General features: G+C 36.0%; 1 protein-coding gene across 3 annotated transcripts in view; it reads left to right on the top strand.

The window, feature by feature from the left end:
• IL7 (interleukin 7) overlaps window positions 1-24,049 on the top strand; it is a 73,517-nt gene that overhangs the window by 35,789 nt on the left and 13,679 nt on the right. Inside the window, exons 1-3 of one of the 3 annotated variants that reach the window (XM_054561793.2) lie at window positions 20,485-20,630; window positions 21,043-21,121; window positions 21,253-21,278. The exons of the other annotated variants lie outside the window; for them this stretch is intronic. Of the exons in view, the coding sequence (XP_054417768.1) occupies window positions 20,601-20,630; window positions 21,043-21,121; window positions 21,253-21,278 (135 nt within the window). The 5' untranslated portion in view covers window positions 20,485-20,600. Of the gene's footprint in view, window positions 1-20,484; window positions 20,631-21,042; window positions 21,122-21,252; window positions 21,279-24,049 lie in introns of those variants that run through there. 3 annotated transcript variants of the gene reach the window in all.

Raw genomic sequence — 24,049 nt, 5'->3', positions numbered from 1 at the left:
GATATATTTCTGTATTAAAATCTTAAACTTGTTGATTATGACTCAATGGTAAGAGACAAACACTAGGATATATCAAGGTGAATTTTTTCAAGGAAGCATCCTTCCTGCAAGAGAGGGGAAGCATGTCGACAAAAGGATACAATTAGGTTAACCTCTAATTTTTTACCAATGTTTAGCTCCAATTGACCAAGCTCTACTGAATTTTGTGATAACTACTAAGTTTTGTGACTGTGGGTTCACAGTCTTAGACCCAGGCAAATTTTATTGAATGTACCAAGAATAATAAAGACACAGATAGACCAGCAAGGGTTCTGCTTCTTTATTCGATAAAAACCTGACTTTAAGATTACTCCATTTGAACAAGATATTAATAAATATCAATAATAGAGAGATGGTGATATAAATCAATCACTATTAAATGCTGTAGTATTTGATGATTTCTAGATAGCTATTGTAAATATTGAAACACAAAAATAACATGTTTCACCTAAGCCCTAAGAATATAAATAGTGCGTGGTTATAGGAGGACTGAGAAAGCTAAAAAGATGATAAATCCCTCCCTTATATTAGAATGATTAGTGGATATGTATACTAATTAGATTGGTAGAGAATATAATTTTAATAATTATTGGAAAATACTCTTAAAAGAATTATAGTCTTTCAAATTACAAAGAAAAAGGAAAATACAATGTAGTCACTTAAATACCAAAATTATAAAATAAAGGAAAAGGAACAAAAAGAAATAGAATGACTATCTGACAATAAATATAAATTATCTTAAACTCCAAAATTAACTGATTGTTCACACTCACGCACACACACTTGTTCACACTGTATGCACTATATAAGAGATAAACACAGACACACACACATACACTCACTCACACTGTATGCACTATATAAGAGATAAACCTAAAGTAAAATATCAAAAATTTTTTTAATTCCTTATATAAAATTATCAACTGATCATTAAAAGACAAAAAACTTACAAGCAAGTGGATAAGAATGGACTATTCATAGAAAAGAAGATGCAAATTGTTAATTAACATGAAATGATATTCATCTTCAAGTAGTTACAAAAATGCAAATCTAAGCTATAATGAGGCATAATTTTTCACTTCTCAGGATTGGTAAAAATGGTAAAGACTGATGACATCTGATCCAAATAAGAATGTAACAGAATGGCCTCCTTTATATGCTGGTAGAAGCACCAATTATTTTAAAAATACATACACCATTTTATTCAGCAAATCTCACTTTTGGGAACTAAGTCTACAGAAATGCAAGCATTAATATAAAATGAGATAACAAACACATACAGATATACGTACAAAGATGTATGTTACAGAATTGTTGGTGGGAGCAAATATTTGACTATTCATCAATAAGAGAAGTATTGAATAATTTGTGGAACACACTTAATGTGGAATATTATGCAGTTATAAAACAATTGTTCTAATATGTTTGACCTAGAATGATAGTCATGATATAAAGTGAGAATGATACAAAAATCAAAGTGTAATGTATGCACTGTGATCCTATTTTTTAACAAAATGAAAAAGGAAAATACCCTCATAAAACCCTATATATGCATGTTTATGTGTGTATTTTCTATGCCTGCAGACCTAACACGCATAGGCATAGGACGCTGAGCTGAAAGTATGGAGGTCTCATATACTCCTTGTCCCCACAGACAAATTTCCCCACTATCAACAGCTGCTATCACAGTGGTACATTTATTATGATCAATGACTCTACATATCATTGTCACCCAAAGTCCATAGTTTAGATTAAGATTCACTCTTGGTGTTGTACATTCTATGGGTTTTGTCAAATGTCTTCAATCCAAATTATATTACAGAATAGTTTCACTCCCCTAGCAACTTCACTGTTCATTCTTTGTGCCTCTCCTATTCATCCACTTGCTCCCTCTTAAATCTTGACAAACCACGAATCTTTTTACTGTCTCTAGTTTTACCTTTTCCAGAATGTTACATAGTTGCACTCAAACTGTATATAGCCTTTTTCAGTTTGGCTTCTTTCACTTAGTAATATGCATTTAAGATCCTTCCATGTTTTCTTGTTGTTTGATAGCTCATTTCATTTTAGAACTGAAAAAATATTCCATTGTCTGGAAGCACCACAGTTTACTTATTCATTCACCTACTGAAGGACATATTCATTCCTTCCAAGTTTTGGTCATTATGAATAAAGCTGCTATAATTATTCACATGGGGGTTTTGTGTGGCCACAAATTTTCAGATCCTTTGGGTATATAGCAAGGATTGCTCCATTATGTGGTAAGAGATTGTTTAGTTTTGTAGAAGACCACCAAACTGTCTTTCAAAGTGGCTGTACCATTTTATCTTCCGATTAGCAATGAATGAGAATTCTTTTGCTTTACATCCTTGCCAGCATTTAGTGTGGTCAGTGTTTTGGGTTTTGGCCATTCTAACAGGGTGTCATGGTATCTCATTGTTGTTTTAATTTGCATTTCCTTGATGGCATATGCTGTTGAATAACGTTTCATATGCTTATTTGCTATCTGTGTATCTTCCTTGTTGAGGTGCTTATTCAGGTTTTTTGCCAATTTTTCATTGGGTTGTAAATTTTCTTATTTTAGATTTTTAAGAGTTCTGTATAATATTTTGGATAATATTCTTTTACCAGACATGTCTTTTGTAAATATTTTTTCCAGTCTGTGGCTTGTCTTCTCATTCTCCTGATGCTGCTTTTTGCAAAGCAGAAGTTCTGAATTTTAATGGAGCTCAGCTTATCAATCACCTCTTTCATGGATCATGCCTTTGGTATTTTATTTAAAATGTCATCTCAATGCCCAGGTTCATCAAGAATTTCTCCTACGTCATTCTCTAAGATTTTTATAATCTTGCATTTTACATTGAAGTCTATGATCCATTTTGAGCTAATTTTTCTGAAAGGTTCAAAGTCTGTGTCTAGATTAATGTTAGGGGTGAGGATGTGAATGTCCAGTTGTCTTAACACCATTTGTTGAAAAGAGACTGCTCCATTTTATTGCCTTTGCCTGTTTATCAAAGATCAATGGATTGTACTTAGGTGAGTTAATTTCTGAGTTCATATTCTGCTCCATTGATCTATTTGTCTGTTTTTTCACTAATACTATAGTGTCTTGATTACTGTAAGTTTACGGTAGGTTTTGAAATTGAGTGGTGTCAGTCCTCTAACTTTGCTCTTTCCTTTCAATATTGAATTTACTCTCCTGGGTCTTTTTCCTCTTCACATAAACTTTAGAACCAATTTGTCAATTTCTACAAAATAACTTCCTGGGATTCTGATTGGAATTGCATTGAGTCTGTCCATTCATTTGGAAAGAACTGACATCATGACAATATTGAGTCTTTCTACTCATGACCTGGAATATCTCTCCATTTATTTTTTCTTTTTTTGATATTATTTATCAGAGTTTTGTAGTTTTCCTCATATGTATCTTGGACATTTTTTTTAGATTTACACTTAAGTATTTTATTTTTAGGGCTGCTAACATAAAGTGGCAATGGGTTTTTAATTTCAAATTTCACTTGTTCATTGATGGTACATAGAAAAGTGATTGACTTATTTCTCTTGTATCCTGCAACTTTTATATAATTGCTTATTAGTTATCAGAGATTATTTTACCAATTTAAACAAATTCTCTACATAGACAATTATATCATCTGCAAACAAAGACTGTATTATTTTATGCTTACCAATCTGTATACATTTTATTTCCTTTTTTGTCTTATTGCAATAGCTAAGTGTTGCAGTAAGATGTTGAAAGCAGAAGTGAAGGGGGATAGCTTTGTTATCAGGAAGCCTTCAAATGTCTTTATTATTATTATTATTATTATTATTATTATTATTATTATACCTTAGGTTTTATGGTACATGTGTGCAATGTGCAGGTTAGTTACATATGTATACATGTGCCATGCTGGTGCGCTGCACCCACTAACTCGTCATCTAGCATTAGGTATATCTCCCAATGCTATCCCTCCGCCCTCCCCCCACCCCGCAACAGTCTCCGAAGTGTGATGTTCCCCTTCCTGTGTCCATGTGTTTTCATTGTTCAATTCCCACCTATGAGTGAGAATATGCGGTGTTTGGTTTTTTGTTCTTGTGATAGTTTACTGAGAATGATGATTTCCAATATCATCCATGTCCCTACAAAGGACATGAACTCATCATTTTTTATGGCTGCATAGTATTCTATGGTGTATATGTGCCACATTTTCTTAATCCAGTCTATCATTGTTGGACATTTGGGTTGGTTCCAAGTCTTTGCTATTGTGAATAATGCCACAATAAACATACGTGTGCATGTGTCTTTATAGCAGCATGATTTATAGTCCTTTGGGTATATACCCAGTAATGGAATGGCTGGGTCGAGTGGAATTTCTAGTTCTAGATCCCTGAGGAATCGCCACACTGACTTCCACAATGGTTGAACTAGTTTACAGTCCCACCAACGGTGTAAAAGTGTTCCTATTTCTCCACATCCTCTCCAGCACCTGTTGTTTCCTGACTTTTTAATGATTGCCATTCTAACTGGTGTGAGATGGTATCTCATTGCAGTTTTGATTTGCATTTCTCTGATGGCCAGTGATGGTGAGCATTTTTTCATGTGTTTTTTGGCTGCATAAATGTCTTCTTTTGAGAAGTGTCTGTTCATGTCCTTCGCCCACTTTTTGATGGGGTTGTTTGTTTTTTTCTTGTAAATTTGTTTGAGTTCATTGTAGATTCTGGATATTAGCCCTTTGTCAGATGAGTAGGTTGCGAAAATTTTCTCCCATTTTGTAGGTTGCCTGTTCACTCTGATGGTAGTTTCTTTTGCTGTGCAGAAGCTCTTGAGTTTAATTAGATCCCATTTGTCAATTTTGGCTTTTGTTGCCATTGCTTTTGGTGTTTTAGACATGAAGTCCTTGCCCATACCTATGTCCTGAATGGTAATGCCTAGGTTTTCTTCTATGGTTTTTATGGGTTTAGGTCTAACGTTTAAGTCTTTAATCCATCTTGAATTGATTTTTGTATAAGGTGTAAGGAAGGAATCCAGTTTCAGCTTTCTCCATATGGCTAGCCAGTTTTCCCAGCACCATTTATTAAATAGGGAATCCTTCCCCCATTTCTTGTTTTTCTCAGGTTTGTCAAAGATCAGATAGTTGTAGATATGTGGCGTTATTTCTGATGGCTCTGTTCTGTTCCATTGATCTATATCTCTGTTTTGGTACCACTACCATGCTGTTTTGGTTACTGTAGCCTTGTAGTATAGTTTGAAGTCAGGTAGCGTGATGCCTCCAGCTTTGTTCTTTTAGCTTAAGATTGACTTGGTGATGCGGGTTCTTTTTTGGTTCCATATGAACTTTAAAGTAGTTTTTTCCAATTCTGTGAAGAAAGTCATTGGTAGCTTGATGGGGATGGCATTGAATCTGTAAATTACCTTGGGAAGTATGGCCATTTTCACGATGTTGATTCTTCCTACCCATGAGCATGGAATGTTCTTCCATTTGTTTGTATCCTCTTTTATTTCCTTGAGCAGTGGTTTGTAGTTCTCCTTGAAGAGGTCCTTCACATCCCTTGTAAGTTGGATTCCTAGGTATTTTATTCTCTTTGAAGCAATTGTGAATGGAAGTTCACTCATGATTTGGCTCTCTGTTTGTCTGTTATTGGTGTATAAGAATGCTTGTGATTTTTGTACATTGATTTTGTATCCTGAGACTTTGCTGAAGTTGCTTATCAGCTTAAGGAGATTTTGGACTGAGACAATGGGGTTTTCTAGATATACAATCATGTCATCTGCAAACAGGGACAATTTGACTTCCTCTTTTCCTAATTGAATACCATTTATTTCCTTCTCCTGTCTAATTGCCCTGGCCAGAACTTCCAACATTATGTTGAATAGAAGTGGTGAGAGAGGACATCCCTGTCTTGTGCCAGTTTTCAAAGGGAATGCTTCCAGTTTTTGCCCATTCAGTATGATATTGGCTGTGGGTTTGTCATAGATAGCGCTTATTATTTTGAGATACGTCCCATCAATACCTAATTTATTGAGAGTTTTTAGCATGAAGGGTTGTTGAATTTTGTCAAAGGCCTTTTCTGCATCTATTGAGATAATCATGTGGTTTTTGTCTTTGGTTCTGTTTATATGCTGGATTACATTTATTGATTTGCGTATATTGAACCAGCCTTGCATCCCAGGGATGAAGCCCACTTGATCATGGTGGATAAGCTTTTTGATGTGCTGCTGGATTCAGTTTGCCAGTATTTTATTGAGGATTTTTGCATCAATGTTCATCAAGGATATTGGTCTAAAATTCTCTTTTTTGGTTGTGTCTCTGCCCGGCTTTGGTATCAGGATGATGCTGGCCTCATAAAATGAGTTAGGGAGGATTCCCTCTTTTTCTATTGATTGGAATAGTTTCAGAAGGAATGGTACCAGTTCCTCCTTGTACCTCTGGTAGAATTCGGCTGTGAACCCATCTGGTCCTGGACTTTTTTTGGTTGGTAAGCTATTGATTATTGCCACAATTTCAGCTCCTGTTATTGGTCTATTCAGAGATTCAACTTCTTCCTGGTTTAGTCTTGGGAGGGTGTATGTGTTGAGGAATTTATCCATTTCTTCTAGATTTTCTAGTTTATTTGCGTGGAGGTGTTTGTAGTATTCTCTGATGGTAGTTTGTATTTGTGTGGGATCGGTGGTGATATCCCCTTTATCATTTTTTATTGCATCTATTTGATTCTTCTCTCTTTTTTTCTTTATTAATCTTGCTAGCGGTCTTTCAATTTTGTTGTTCTTTTCAAAAAACCAGCTCCTGGATTCATTAATTTTTTGAAGGGTTTTTTGTGTCTCTATTTCCTTCAGTTCTGCTCTGATTTTAGTTATTTCTTGCCTTCTGCTAGCTTTTGAATGTGTTTGCTCTTGCTTTTCTAGTTCTTTTAATTGTGATGTTAGGGTGTCAATTTTGGATATTTCCTGCTTTCTCTTATGGGCATTTAGTGCTATAAATTTCCCTCTACACACTGCTTTGAATGCATCCCAGAGATTCTGGTATGTTGTGTCTTGGTTCTCGCTGGTTTCAAAGAACGTCTTTATTTCTGCCTTCATTTCACTATGTACCCAGTAGTCATTCAGGAGCAGGTTGTTCAGTTTCCATGTAGTTGAGCGGTTTTGAGTGAGATTCTTAATCCTGAGTTCTAGCTTGATTGCACTGTGATCTGAGAGATAGTTTGTTATAATTTCTGTTCTTTTACATTTATTGAGGAGAGTTTTACTTCCAAGTATGTGGTCAATTTTGGAATAGGTGTGGTGTGGTGCTGAAAAAAATGTATATTCTGTTGATTTGCGGTGGAGAGTTCTGTGGATGTCTATTAGGTCCGCTTGGTGCAGAGCCGAGTTCAATTCCTGGGTATCCTTGTTGACTTTCTGTCTCGTTGATCTGTCTAATGTTGACAGTGGGGTGTTAAAGTCTCCCATTATTAATGTGTGGGAGTCTAAGTCTCTTTGTAGGTCACTCAGGACTTGCTTTATGAATCTGGGTGCTCCTGTATTGGGTGCATATATATTTAGGATAGTTAGCTCTTCTTGTTGAATTGATCCCTTTACCATTATGTAATGGCCTTCTTTGTCTCTTTTGATCTTTGTTGGTTTAAAGTCTGTTTATCAGAGACTAGGATTGCAACCCCTGCCTTTTTTTGTTTTCCATTTGCTTGGTAGATCTTCCTCCATCCTTTTATTTTGAGCCTATGTGTGTCTCTGCACGTGAGATGGGTTTCCTGAATACAGCACACTGATGGGTCTTGACTCTTTATCCAATTTGCCAGTCTGTGTCTTTTAATTGGAGCATTTAGTCCATTTACATTTAAAGTTAATATTGTTATGTGTGAATTTGATCCTGTCATTATGATGTTAGCTGGTTATTTTGCTCATTAGTTGATGCAGTCTCTTCCTAGTCTTGATGGTCTTTACATTTTGGCATGATTTTGCAGTGGCTGGTACCGGTTGTGCCTTTCCATGTTTAGCGCTTCCTTCAGGAGCTCTTTTAGGGCAGGCCTGGTGGTGACAAAATCTCTCAGCATTTGCTTGTCTGTAAAGTATTTTATTTCTCCTTCACTTATGAAGTTTAGTTTGGCTGGATATGAAATTCTGGGTTGAAAATTCTTTTCTTTAAGAATGTTGAATATTGGCCCCCACTCTCTTCTGGCTTGTAGGGTTTCTGCCGAGAGATCTGCTGTTAGTCTGATAGGCTTCCCTTTGAGGGTAACCCGACCTTTCTCTCTGGCTGCCCTTAACATTTTTTCCTTCATTTCAACTGTGGCGAATCTGACAATTATGTGTCTTGGAGTTGCTCTTCTCGAGGAGTATCTTTGTGGCGTTCTCTGTATTTCCTGAATCTGAATGTTGGCCTGTCTTGCTAGATTGGGGAAGTTCTCCTGGATAATATCCTGCAGAGTGTTTTCCAACTTGTTTCCATTCTCCCCGTCACTTTCAGGTACACCAATCAGACGTAGATTTGGTCTTTTCACATAGTCCCACATTTCTTGGAGGCTTTGCTCGTTTCTTTTCATTCTTTTTTCTCTAAACTTCCCCTCTCGCTTCATTTCATTCATTTCATCTTCCAGGGCTGATACCCTTTCTTCCATTTGATTGCATTGGCTCCTGAGGCTTCTGCATTCTTCACGTAGTTCTCGAGCCTTGGTTTTCAGCTCCATCAGCTCCTTTAAGCACTTCTCTGTATTTGTTATTCTAGTTATACATTCGTCTAAATTTTTTTCAAAGTCTTCAACTTCTTTGCCTTTGGTTTGAATATCCTCCCGTAGCTCGGAGTAATTTGATCATCTGAAGCCTTCTTCTCTCAGCTCGTCAAAGTCATTCTCCATCCAGCTTTGTTCCGTTGCTGGTGAGGAACTGCATTCCTTTGGAGGAGGAGAGGTACTCTGCTTTTTAGAGTTTCCAGTTTTTCTGCTCTGTTTTTTCCCCATCTTTGTGGTTTTATCTACTTTTGGTCTTTGATGATGGTGATGTACAGATGGGTTTTTGGTGTGGATGTCCTTTCTGTTAGTTTTCCTTCTAACAGACAGGACCCTCAGCTGCAGGTCTGTTGGAGTACCCGGCCGGCCGTGTGAGGTGTCAGTCTGCCCCTGCTGGGGGGTGCCTCCCAGTTAGGCTGCTCGCGGGTCAGGGGTCAGGGACCCACTTGAGGAGGCAGTCTGCCCGTTCTCAGATCTCCAGCTGCGTGCTGGGAAAACCACTGCTCTCCTCAAAGCTGTCAGACAGGGACATTTAAGTCTGCAGAGGTTACTGCTGTCTTTTTGTTTGTCTGTTCCCTGCCCCCAGAGGTGGAGCCTACAGAGGCAGGCAGGCCTCCTTGAGCTGTGGTGGGCTCCACCCAGTTTAAGCTTCTGGGCTGCTTTGTTTACCTAAGGGAGCCTGGGCAATGGTGGGCGCCCCTCCCCCAGCCTCGCTGCCAACTTGCTGTTTGATCTCAGACTGCTGTGCTAGCAATCAGTGAGACTCTGTGAGTGTAGGACCCTCTGAGCCAGGTGCAGGCTATAATCTCCTGGTGCACCGTTTCCTAAGCCTGTCAGAAAAGCACAGTATTCGGGTGGGAGTGGCCCGATTTTCCAGGTGCCGTCTGTCACCCCTGGAAAGGGAACTCCCTGACCCCTTGCGCTTCCTGAGTGAGGCAATGCCTCGCCCCTGCTTTGGCTGGCACATGGTGCAGTCACCCACTGACCTGCGCCCGCTGTCTGGCACTCCCTAGTGAGATGAACACAGTACCTGATATGGAAATGCAGAAATTATCCGTCTTCTGCGTCGCTCACCCTGGGAGCTGTAGACCGGAGCTGTTCCTATTCGGCCATCTTGGCTCCTCCTCAAATTTCTTATTATTAAGTATGATATTAGCTGTAGGACTTTTATAGATGCCCTTTATCAAGTTGAAGAAGTCCCTCTCTATTCCTAATGTGTTAAAATTTTTTATCATTAATGGTTGTTGAATGTTGTCAAATGCTTTTTCTGCATCTGTTGATATGATTGTGTGATTTTTCTTCATTGGCCTATTGATGTGATGGATTAGATTAAACAATATTCCAATGTTAAAACACCTTTCCATACCTGAAATAAAATCCACTCAATTGTGGTGTAGATGATAAGTGCTATCCGCAATAGCAAATTGAATCCAATAATGTATAAAAGTATACACTTTTATGTTGAGGATTTTTGTATCTGTTTTCATGAGAGGTACTTGTCTATAGTTTTATTTTCTTGCAGTGTCTTTGATTTTTGATATTAGGGTAATGCTAGCCTTATAGAATGAGTTGGGAAGTATTCCTCCTGCTTCTCTGTCTTCTGTAAGATAGTGTGGAGCATTGATACAATATTGTCCTTAAATATTTGATAGAATTCAGTAATAAACTCATCTGGGGTTAGTATTTTTTGTTTTGTAACATCATTTTTTATTGAATTTCTTGAATAGATATAGTCCTATTCAGATTTTCTATTTCTTTTTGTGTGAGTTTTGGCAGATTGTGACTTTTGAGTAATTGATGCATTTCATATAGGTTATCAAATTTGTGGACTTAGAGTTGCTCATAATATTTGTTTATTATCTGTTTAATGTCTATAATGATCTAAAGTGATGTCTCTGTATCATTTTTATATGAACAATTTTCACTTAATACCAATCTAAATCTACTTCCAAATAACATTATACCACTTCATAGGAGGTACAAGTAATTTATGGTAACAAAATATTACTAATTTCTCCCTCCTAACCTTTTATCATTGCTATCATTCATTTCACTTATAAATAAACATATAAGCATAATTGAGTACATGGTTGCTATTATTATTTGAAGGTATTCACTTTTATATCAATTAAGAATAAGAAAAATAGGCTGGGGGCATGAGGATTAGCCCACCCCATGTGCCATCACTGGCACCAACATATGCTGTCCAGGGGGCTGCATATTGGCCAATTCTACTCACCACTGACAGTGCTTGTGTGCTGCATCTGGTGGCATGAGGACAGGTGCACTTCACGATAGTTTTCACTAACAACCAGAGCCTAAGCCAATGAAGAACTCTCAGACGATGCTGACATTGATCGCCTCCAAATAGAACATACAGAGACGACACTACTGTGCTAGCCCAGAGTTAAAGCCAAAACATCCTGCCCAAACAATACTATAATTACAGCTACAGGAAAAGTCTTTCTCTGTGAAAGAAGCCAATCCATGAAATTAAAAGAGAAACTGTTAAAATAGATGCACAGATAAGGTAAGGACATGAGAAATATGAAAATTCAAGAAAAAAATGACACCTCTGAAGGAATACAATACTTCTTCAGTAAAATATCCCAAAGAAATGTAAATATGTTAAAAATCCTGAAAAAGAATTCAAAATAATGTTCTTAAGAAAATGCAGTGAGATACAAGAGGACACAGATACAAATACAAGAGGACACAATAAAAAAAGCCATTGAGAAGGCAATTCATATCTTCAATGAGAATTTCAAGAAAGAGAGACAGATATAAAAAAAGAACTCAACAGAAATCCTGGAAATAGATAATTCAATGGATGAAATTAAAATATATATATATATATACAATCAAGGGTTCAACAATAGACTAAATCAAGCAGAAGAATTTTTGAACTTGGTTTTTTAAAATAACAAAGCCAGATCTAAAAAAAAAGGTGGGGGGGAATAAAAGAATAAAAGAGAATGAAGAAAGCCTAATGACATATAGGACACCATAAAGCAAACAAATATTTGAATTTTATAAGTTCCATAAGAATAAGAAAATGGAAATGACATAGACAACCTATTTATTGAAATAATATCTGAAAACTTCTTCCTTCTTGTGAAAGATATAGACATCTAGATATAGAAAGCTAAAATATCTACTAGTAGATTCAATAAAAATATAAATGTTCTCCAAGGCACATTAAAGTTACACTGTCAAAGGTTGAAGACAGAGGGAGAATTTTAAAAATAGCAAGAGAAAAACATCAAGTCACATGTGGGGGAAAATCCCATCAGACTAGCAGCCTATTACTCAGTAAAAATCTTGCAGGCCAGGAGAGCATGAGATACTATATTCAAAGTGCTGAAAGAAAAATGCCAATTAAGAATACTATGCCCAGGAAAGCTATCTTTTAAAAAGGATGGAGAAATAATATCTTTTTCAGACAAGTAAAAACTGAAGGAAATTCATCACTACTAGATCAACCATATAATAAATGCTTCAGGGAGTACAACATCTATAAGTAAAAGGATGATGTCTACTATTTAGAAAGCACAAGAAAGAATTAAACTCATGGGTAGAGCAGATACACTAATGAAAACAAGAAAGAAATCAAAGCTTGTCACTACAGAAAATGACCAAACTGTAAAGATAAATATTAAAAGAGGAAAGAGAAACAAAGGATATACAGAACATTCAGAAAACAGCTATCAAAATGACAGTAGTAAGTTCTCACCTATTATTAACAACACTGAATGTAAATTATTTAAATTCTACAATTATAAGGTATAGACTGGCTGAATGGGTAGAAAAGAAAACACAAAAGACCCAATTATATGCTGCCAACAAGAAATTCACATCATGTGTAAAGACACTGTATTAGTCTGTCCTCATGCTGCTAATAAAGACATACCTGAGACTGGGTAATTTATAAAGGAAAGAGGTTAAATGGACTCACAGTTCAACATGTCTGGGAAAGCCTCACAGTCATGGTGGAAAACGAAGGAAGAACAAAGGGATATCTTACATGAGGGCTGGCAATAGAGCTTGTATAGGGAAATTCTCATTTATAAAACCATGAGATCTCATGAGACTTATTCACTATCACAAGAACAGCATGGGAAAGACCCACAATCATGAGTCAATTACCTCCTACTGGGTCCCTTTCACAACACATGGGAATTATGGGAGCTACAATTCAAGATGAGATTTGGGTGAGGACACAGTCAAACCATATCAGACACAAACAGACTGAAAGTGAAGTGATGGAAACAATATCCCATGCATATGAAAGCCAAAACTTTGCAGGAGTAGCTATACTTATATGAGACAAAGTAGACTTTAAGTCAAAGAACGTAACAAGAGATAAAGAGGGCCAGTATGTAATGATGAAGGGGTCAATTCATTAACAGGATATAACAATTGTAAATATATATGGACTCAACACTGGAGCACTAAGATATGTAAAGCAAATATTACTAGAGCTAAAGAGAGAGATAGACTCCAATACAGTAAGAGTTGGAAATTTCAGCACCCCACTTTCAGCATTGGGTAGATCATCTAGACAGAAAATCAAAGAAATATTGGACTTAATCTGTGCTATAGACCAAGTGGACCTAGCAGATATTTATGTAATATTTTATCCAACAGCTATAGAATACACATTCTTTTCACCAGCACAGGAAACATTCTTCAGGATAAACCATATGCTAGTCCACAAAACAAGTCTCAAAAAATTTTTAAAAATCAAAATCATATTGAGTGCCTTCCCAGAGTACAATGGAATAAAATTATAGATCAATAATAAGAGAAATTTTGGAAACTGTACAAATACATTGAAATAAAGCAACAGGCTTTAAAGTGATCATTAGATTAATGAAAAATTGAAAATCATTTTTTTCATGAAGAAAAAAATGTGAAACAAATGAAAATGTAAACACAACATACCCAAACCTATGGAATATAGTAAAAGTAGTGCTAAGAGGGAATTTTATAGCAATAGCCATCTACATCAAAAAAGTGGAAAGATTTCAAATAAACATCCTAACAGTGCACCACAAGGAACTAGAAAAGCAAGAGGGATCCAAGCCCAAAATTAATACAAAGAAGGATAAAATAAAGAGCAGAAAAAAGGAAATAGAAACTAAAAGCTAAACTAAACTAAATAATAAAATGATTAACAAAACAAAATTTTATTTCTTGAAAAGATAAACATAAACCACTTGGAAAATAAAATAAAAATAAAATCCTAGAAATAAATTTAACCAAGGAGGTGAAAAGATAAAAAATAAGCCACTAGCTGGACTAACTAATAAAAAAAGAGAGAAGACCCAAATAAGTAAATGAGAAACAAATAAAGCACACATTACAACTGATACCACAGAAATATAAAGGATTATCAGAGATTATTTTGAGCAACTATACACTAACAAATTGGAAAACCTAGAGGAAATGAATCAATTCCTAAATACATCTACCCTGTCAAGACAGAACCAGGAATAAATAGGAAACATGAACAGACCAATAATGAGTAACAAGATTGAATCAATAATAAAATTCTCCCAAAAAAGAAAAGCCCAGGACCAGATGGCTTTATTTCTGAGTTCTACCAAACTTTTAAAGCAAGACAAATGCCAATTCTTCTCAAGCTATTCTTAAAAAAAAAAAAAAAAAAATGAAAAGGAGAGAATTCTTCTTAATTCATTCTACAAAGCCAGCATTACCCTGATAGCAATACCAGACAAAGAGACAACCAAAAAGAAAACTACAAGCCAATATGCAAAGTTTCTCAACAAAATACTAACAAACCAAATCTAATAACACATCTAAAAAATAATAGAACATAATAAAGTGGGATTTATCCCAAGGATGCAAAGAAGGTTCAACATACACAAATCAATAAATGTGATACATCACTTCAAAAGAGTGAAGAACAAAAACCATATGATTATCTCAACTGGCACAGAAAAAAAGCATTTGATATAATTCAAGAACTCTTTATGATGAAAACTCTTAACAAATTGGCATAGAAACAAAGTATTTCAACTCAATAAAGGCCATATATGATTAACCCACAGCTATCATCTTACAGAATAAGGAAAAACTGAAAGTCTTTCTTATAAGAACTGGAATAAGACAAGGATGCCCACTTTTCCCACTCCTATTCAGCATCTCACTGGAAGCCCTAGCCAGAGCAATTAGGCAAGAGAAAGAAATAAAAGGCAAGAGAAAGAAATAAAATGCATTCAAATTGGAAAAGAAGAAGCCAATTGTCCCTCTTTGCAGATGACATGATTATACATAGAAAAATCTAAATACTCTACCAGAAAACTCTTAGAACTGATAAATGAATTCAGTAAAGTTGCCAGATACAAAATTAACATACGAGAATCGGTAGCATTTCTTTATATCATAATGAACTAACTGAAAGAGAAATCAAGAAAGCAATCTGATTTACAATTTTTACCAGGAAAATAAAATAAAAATAAAAACCTAGAAATAAATTTAACAAAGGAGGTGAAGACCTCTACAATGAAAACTACAAAACACTAATGAAAGACTGAAGAGAATACAAACAACTGTAAAGACACAATATGCCTATGGATTGGAAGAATTAATATTGTTAAAATGACCATACTACACAAAGCAATCTACAAATTTAATGCAATCCCTATCATAATACCAATGACATTTTTCACAGAAAGAGAAAAAACAGTCCTAAAATTTGTATGGAAATACAAAAGACTTGAATAGCAAAAGCAATACTGAGCAAAAAGAACAAAGCTGGAGGTCTCATAATATATAATTTCAAAATATGCTACAAAGCTATAACCAAAACAACATAGCACTAGTATAAAAACAGACACATAGACCAAGGGAATGGAATACAGAAGCCAGAAATAAATCAGTGTAGTTACAGCCAACTTATTTTTGGCAAATATGCAAGAACATACATGGCAAAATGATGGTCTCTTTAATAAGTAGTGCTAGGAAAACTGGATGTTCACAGGCAGAAGAATGAAACTAGACCCCTATCTCTCACCATATATAAGAATCAACTCGAAATGGATAAAAGACTTAAACATAAAACCCAGAAATATAAAACCACTAGAAGATAATATAGAAGAACATTTTTAGGGAAAGATATTGTGGCTGAGATTTCAAAAGCACAAGTAGCAAAAACAAAAAGAAACAAATATGACTGTATTAAACTAAAAACTTCTACACAGCAATGGAAATAATTAACAGAGTGGAGAGACAACCTGTAGAATGGGACAAAATATGTGCAAATTATTCATCCAACAAGGGATTAATTTTCAGAATATAAGGAATTCATACAGCTCAACAGCAAAACAAAACAACAACAAAAACCTGATTAAAAAGTGAGCAAAGCCTTGTAGCATAGTTTGAAGTCAGGTAGCCTGACGCCTCCAGCCTTGTTCTTTTTGCTTAGGATTGTCTTGGCTATACAGGCTCTTTTTTGGTTCCCTGTGAAATTTAAAGTAGCTTTTTCTAACTGTGAAGAATTTCAATGATAGCTTGATGGGAATAGCATTGAATCTATAAATTACTTTGGGCAGTATGGCCATTTTCACGACATTGATTCTTCCTTTCCATGAGCATGGAATGTTTTTCCATTTGCTTGTGTTCTCTCTTATTTCCTTGAGCAGTGGTTTGTAGTTCTCCTTCAAGAGGTCCTTCACATCCCTTGTAAGTTGTATTCCTAGTTATTTTATTCTGTTTGTAGCAATTGTGAATTGGAGTTTTCTCATGATTTGGCTATTATTGGTTTATAGGGATGCTTGTGATTTTTCCACATTGATTTTGTATCCTGAGACTTTGCTGAAGTTGCTTATCAGCTTAAGGAGTTTTGGGGCTGAGACGATGAGGTTTTCTAAATATACAATCACGTCATCTGCAAACAGAGATAATTTCACATCCTCTCTTCCTATTTGAATATCCTTTATTTCTTTCTCTTGCCTGATTGCCCTGGCCAGAACTTCCAATACTATGTTGAATAGGAGTAGTGAGAGAGGGCATCCTTGTTTTGTGCCGGTTTTCAAAGGAAATGTAACTGAACAGCATGGTAATGGAACCAAAACAAATATATAGACCAATTGAACAGAACTGAGGCCTCAGAAATAACATCACACATCTACAACCATCTTTGACAAACCCGACAAAAACAGGAAATGGGGAAAGATCTCCCTATTTCATAAATGGTGCTGGGAAAACTGGCTAGCCATATACAGAAAACTGAAACTGGACCCCTTCCTTACACTTTATACAAAAATTAACTCAAGGTGGATTAAAGACTTAAACATAAGACCTAAAACCATAAAAACCCTAGAAGAAAACCTAGGCAATACCATTCAGGACATAGGCATGGGCAAGGACTTCATGACTAAAACACCAAAAGCAATGGCAACAAAGGCCCAGATTGACAAATGGTATCTATTTAAACTAAAGAGCTTCTGCACAGCAAAAGAAACTATAATCAGAGTGAACAGGCTACCTACAGAATGGGAGAAAATGTTTGCAATTTATCCACCTGACAAAGACCTAATATCCAGAATCTACAAGGAACTTAAACAAATTTACAAGAAAAAAACAAACAACCCCATCAAAAAGTGGGCAAAGGATATGAACAGACACTTTTCAAAAGAAGACATTTATGCAGCCAACAAACATATCAAAAAAAGTTCATCATCACTGGTCATTAGAGAAATGCAATTAAAACCACAAAGAGATATCATCTCACACCAGTGAGAATGGCGATCATTAAAAAGTCAGGAAACAACAGATGCTGGAGAGGATGTGGAGAAATAGGAACATTTTTGCACTGTTTGTAGGAGTGTAAATTAGTTCAACCATTGTGGAAGACAGTGTGGTGATTCCTCAAGGTTCTAGAACTATAAATACCATTTGACCCACCAATCCCATATACCCAGAGGATTTTAAATCATTCTGCTGTAAAGACACACTCACATATATGTTTATTGCAGCACTTTTCACAATAGCAAAGACTTGGAACCAACTCAAATGCCCCTTAATGTTAGACTGGATAAAGAAAACGTGGCACATATACACCATGGAATACTATGCAGCCATAAAAAAGAATGAGTTCATGTCCTTTGCAGGGACATGGATGAAGCTGGAAACCATCATTCTCAGCAAACTAACACAGGAACAGAAAACCAAAGACTGCATGTTCTCACTCCTAAGTGGGAGTTGAACAATGAGAATATATGGGCACAGGGAGGGGAACATCACACATAGGGGTCTGTCATGGGGTGGGGGACACGGGGAGAGATAGCATTAAGAGAGATACCTAACGTAGATGATGGGTCGATGGGTTCAACAAACCACCATGGCACATGTATACCTATGTTACAAGCCTGCATGTTCTATATCCCAGAACTTCAAGTATAATAATTAAAAAAAAGTGAGCAAAGGATGTGAATAGACATTTATGAAAATATAACATACAAATGGCCAATAAGTATGTGAAAAAATGCTCAAGATCACTAATCACCGGAAAAAAATGCAAATCAATACCACAATGAGCTATCACACCTGTCAGAATGGCTATTATAAAAAAGACAAAAGATAAGTGTTGATGAGGATGTGGAGAAAAGGAAACCATTGGAACTGTTGGTGGGAATGTGAATTAGTACAGCCATTATTGAAAACAGTATGAAGTTTCCTCACAAAATTAAAAATGGAACTAGCATGTGCTCCTGCAATCTCAGTACCAATCAGTTATCCAAAGGAAAGGAAATCAGTCTATTAAAGGGATAGCTGTACCTTAATGTTTATTGCAGCAGTATTCACAATGGCTAAGACATGGAATTAACTTAAGGGTCCATCAACAAACAAATGTATGAAGAAAATGTAGTATATATACTCAATGAAATAACCTTCAGGTATAAAAAAAGTATGAAATCCTGTCACTCACAGCAACACAGATGAGCCTGGAGGACATTATATTAAGCCAAATCAGTCAGTCACAGAAAGATAACCACCACATGCTGTCATTTATATGTGGGAGCTAAAACATAATTGAGTTCATGGAAGTAGAGAATAAAATTGTGGGTATTAAAGGCACAAAAGGATAGGAGGGAGGGGACAATAGGGAGAGGTTGGTTAACAGATGCAAAATTATAACTAGATAGGAGGAATGAGCCCTGGCATTCTGCAGCACTGTAGGGTGAACATAGTTTACCATAATTTATTGTATATTCTCAGAAAGCTAGAATAGAGGATTTTGAATGTTCATAACAGAAATGATGAATGTTTGGGGAATGGATATGCTAATTACCCTGATTTGATTACACATTGTATATCACATATGGAAATATCACTGTGTCATCCATAAATACGTACGATTATTGTGTCAACTAAAAATAAAAGGAAAAAAAGCAAAAATAAGGGAAAGTATTTATTTTACCTTCACTTATTCTCTGATGTTGTTCCTTCCTTTATTTAGATCCATGTTTCTAACTTATGTAATTTTCCTTCTTCCTGAATAGCTTCTGCTAAGATTTCTTGCAAGGCAGGTTTACTTGTAACAAATTCTCTCAATTTTTGTTTGTCTGAGAAAGGCTTTATTCCTCCTTAACTTTTGAAGGCTAAATTCACAGAGTACATAATTTAAACAGTGGTTTTTTACTCTTAACATTTTGAATATTTCATTTCTCTCTCTTTTTGCTTGCATGATTTCTGTGGTGAATTTGGATGTAATTCTTATCTTTGCTCTTCTATAGGTAAGTTGTTTCTTTTCTCCACTTTGCATTCTTTTCTAGATATTTTCTTCATCCCTTGATTTTTCTTTTTCTGTCTCTTCTCCTTTTTTATATTCCCATTACATGTATGCTACTCCTTTTGTAGTTGTCCCACAGTTCTTAGATATTCTGTTCTTTTTTATCAGGTTTTTTTTTTAATTTTTGCTTCCCAGTTTTGGAAGTTTCTGTTGTCCTATCATTAGACTCTGAGATTCTTTCCTCAGCTATGTGAAGTCTACTAATGAGCCCATCAAAGGCATATTTTCTTTCTGTTTTTGATCTTTATCATTTTAAAATTATTTCCTACAATTTTAATCTCTCTGCTTACATTTTCTATCTGTTCTTGTCTGTTGTCTAATTTTTTCATTATGGCTCTAACAGCTTTGAGCATATTAATCATATACTTTATTTATTTATTATTATTATTTTTTTTTTGAGATGGAGTCTCACTCTGTTGCCCAGGCTGGAGTGCAGTGGTGCGATCTCGGCTCACTGAAACCTCCACCTCTCGGGTTCACACCATTCTCCTGCTTCAGCCTCCTGAGTAGCTGGGACTACAGGCGCCCGCCACCACGTCCAGCTAATTTTTTTGTATTTTTAGTAGAGAAGGGGTTTCACTGTGTTAGCCAGGATGGTCTTGATCTCCTGACCTCGTGATCTGCCTGCCTTGGCCTCTCAAAGTGCTGGGATTACAGGCGTGAGCCACCGCACCTGGCCTCGATCATAGACTTTTAAAAAGATTTCTGTTCTGATAATTCCAACCTCATGGCCGTATATAAGTCTGGTCTTTATGCTTGCTCTGGCTCTTCAAACTGTGTTTTTTGCCTTCTAGTATGCCTTGTAATTTTTTTTCATAGCTGATTATAATGTTCTGAGTAAAAGAAACTGTGATAAATAGGCCTTTAGTGATGTCATAATACGGTGTGGAAAAAGGGGATGTGTTCTGTAAGCCTGTGATTAGGTCTTAGTCTTTTGGTGAGCCTGTGACCTGGACTGTGAACTTTACCAGTGCTGCTCTTTTTTTTCCCTTCCTTAGGTGGTACAGGGCAGCCTTCCAACATGCGAAAAACCAGAGGACCCTGGAGCTGGGTATTTTTTTTTCCCCAGGCAGATCAGACTCTGATAAAACCTCAGAAGATTAGGCTCTGGTAAAATAGTCTCCCTTGAGGTTAGGCCCTTTAAAGGAGAACAGACTATGCAGCTTTTTAGAAATTATTATTATTTTTTTGAGACAGGGTCTTACTGTTACCCAGGCTGAAGTGCAGTGATATAAATCATGGCTCACTGCAGCCTTGACCTCCTGGGTTCAAGTGATGCTCCTATTTCAACCTGAGTAGCTGGGACCACCGGCATGTGCCACCATGCGTGGCTAATTTTTTTGTAATTATTTGTAAAGATAGGATCTCACTATGTTGCCCAGGCTGGTCTCAAACTTCTGGGCTCAAGTGATCCTCCCACCTCTGGCTTATTTTATAATAGTTTTTTCCCCTCCTCCTACCAGAAGCACAAGAGGACTTTCTCATCTGATATTTACCATGAGGACCTAGTAGATAGAGCTCCTAAAGGTCAAACTCATAAAAGTATGTAGCCCCTCCCACTATGACTGGGTACCCTTGGAGTTTTTAATTCTCAAAGTCATTTCACACTGAGCCTTCAGCAATTTGCCAATTACAGTTTAATTTTTTCTACCCCCACAATGGTTGCTATGGAGGTTTCTGCTCATGGATCTCTGCTTCAGTAAGTTGTGGTTCTATCTGTTTCTCTAATTTGGGGATCCTCTCTGTCTCTCCAACTTTAGGGCAGTGGTTTGCCCTGTGATCTCACTTCTCTGATCTAAGAAGAGTTGTTGATTTTTTTTTAATGGGTTTAGCTTTTTACTTTTAAGTATGGATTGGCAACTTCTAAGCTTCTTATATGTCAAACGGAAAAGTAGAAGGTCTTAAAACAACTATTTTTATACTAATATTTTATTGATTTATATAATATTAAGTATTATAATTAAACGCTAAGTATGACTTAGTGTTAAGGAATTGACTTAGTCAATAAGCAACTGAAATGGTGGGAGAAAATATACACGAGCACATAAGAAACTAAACTACTAGTTTGGAGTCTTCGTTGTTCTCTGGGCATTAGTAAATATGTTTTGACAGAAGGAATAGAAACTATTGATCATCCAGAAAGTCAGTTAAATGACAGTTCAAAAGCTTCTGGTAGGTAAGTGTGTTCAAGTGTCTACATATGCATTCACATTTAAATATAGGCTTTTACATAGTACCTTTTTCTCTTAATGTTTTATTATAGATTTATCACTTGTTTATAAATATTACCTGAAAACAAATATATCTTCTTAATATTTTATTTTTCATCATCTATTTACCATTCCATTATTAGCTTTCTTTTCTATTTTAGCTGTTTTCTTTATGTAGATAAATTTTGAACAAGACTCAAGTTACTTGACCTTTTAATTGGCATTTTCTATGGACCACCACTTCCTCAAAACGATCCATTCTCTTGGCTTTCCTTCTAACTCTCTGGCTTTACTATTTGTCTATTTAACATCTGTTCCTGAATCTTTGAAAGTCAGCTCAAACATCATCTGTTTAAAACCTAACGCATAATTTATACACTCCACCTCTTCTATTTCCTATCTCAATGGCAACACAATACTGATGGTAACCAGCTTACCATAGTTAGGCTTATAATTTTTGAATTTACAATGGGCTTATTGGAATGTAAATCCATTGTAAGTCAAGGAGCATCTGACTCTTTTGTTGTACTCACCAGACAACTCAAAAATGATCCTTGATATGTCCATCTTGCTTAATTTTTATTTTCAAAACACATTAAATTTGCTTCCTATTTCTCAAATCTATTCATGTATTTCTAGATTCTCTCTTACCACCAAGTGCAATAAACAATTATCTTAAGCACTGACTATGTAATAGCGTCATAAAGATTCAGCCATATACTTTCTTGAATCTCTCCAAACCATCCAGCATGTGGCTGTTAATATGATCATTGAAAAAAGTAAACTAGAAAAACTACTCCCATGTTTGTAAGTAGAAATACATTAATTATTGCTTTTAGGATTGATACAAAACTTCTTAAAATATCCTTAAGGCCACACATAATTTGGTCTCTCCCAGCCTTGGCTTTACGTCAAACCAGTTCTGTCTCTTCCTCTTTCAGCCATACTTCTACTTTCCCTTGCTCTCTTCTTTCTAGCCACATACAGGCCATGTTCCCTCTCTCTTCAAAGTAGTCACCTATACTGTTTGCTACTGAATCCCCCTTTTCCCTAGGGTACTTATGATTGAGATCTCTTGTGAAGTATCCTTCTCCGGGAAGTATTCATTGAGGTTTTTAAGTAAAATCTTCTTGTATAGGCTTCATGGCAGCATATATCTTGTATTCATAACAGTTATCAAGTTGGGAATTGATTGCTGTTATTGGATTAATGTTTTTGCCACCAAATAATAAACTTCTTGAGGGAAGGAGCCATGTATGATTTTGATCCCTGTTGTATTCCTAATACTAAATGGCACAGGGTAAATGCTCAAATATTTGATCAAAGAATAAATGACTTTAATTTAAACTAAGAATTAACTATTAAGTCATACCATAATCTGCTAAGCTACTTGACAAATGGTAAAAATTGTAGCAATTGACATAGAATTCCAGGAACAATATACGCCTTTTTCAAATTTCATACAGAGTAGATTTTCTAAAAAATAAGCAGTGCATTTTAAAAGGCCCTATAAATAAGGCTTCAGATGGCACCAGGCCATGGATAGGTTGTCATAGTGATGATCAGAAATGAAAAATATTTCTACTTTACTTGAGATCAGGAGTTTGAGGACAGCCTGGCCAACGTGGTGAAACCCAGTGTCTACTAAAAATACAAACATAAGCTGGCTTTTGTGGTGCATGCCCGGAGTCCAGTTACTTAGGAAGCTGAAGCAGGAGAATCGCTTGAACCCAGGAGGTAGAGGTTGCAGTGAGCCAAGACCATGCCATTGCACTCCAGCCTGGGCAACAGACCCCATCTCAAAAAAAAAAAAAAAAAAAAAAGCAATGAAGTATATTTCTATAGGGACCAACTTTATTTATGGCAAGAGACATGAGACTGAATATATTCTATGCCAAAACTTTCCAATCCTTAGAACCAGCCCTACAAAAAGAAAAAAGAACAGAAAGAAAGCAGCAATCAGCTATGAGCAATAATTAGACATTTGTTTGCTAGCTCTAGCACATGTGACCATGAAGAGTAACTGTGAACCATATTGACTTTCTCTCCTGAAAAGAAAAATATGAGAAAAATTCAGAAGAAAACTGTCCTATGACAAAGAATACAGAAATTGGGTAAGAATGAACAGCTGTTTCATTGCATTATCTTTGCCCTTTTCCACCTTTATTTTTGGACAATTAGTTAATCTAAAAAGCAAGTTCTCTATCAGTCAGTTTTTGCTACAAACACATACACACACAGAAAGAGAGAAAGGCATACA

Source organism: Pongo abelii, chromosome 7 (genome assembly GCF_028885655.2).
Source record: "Pongo abelii isolate AG06213 chromosome 7, NHGRI_mPonAbe1-v2.0_pri, whole genome shotgun sequence".
NCBI lineage: Eukaryota > Metazoa > Chordata > Mammalia > Primates > Hominidae > Pongo > Pongo abelii.
Note: the sequence above shows the minus strand (reverse complement) of the source record. Positions and strands in the feature narration are given on the sequence as shown.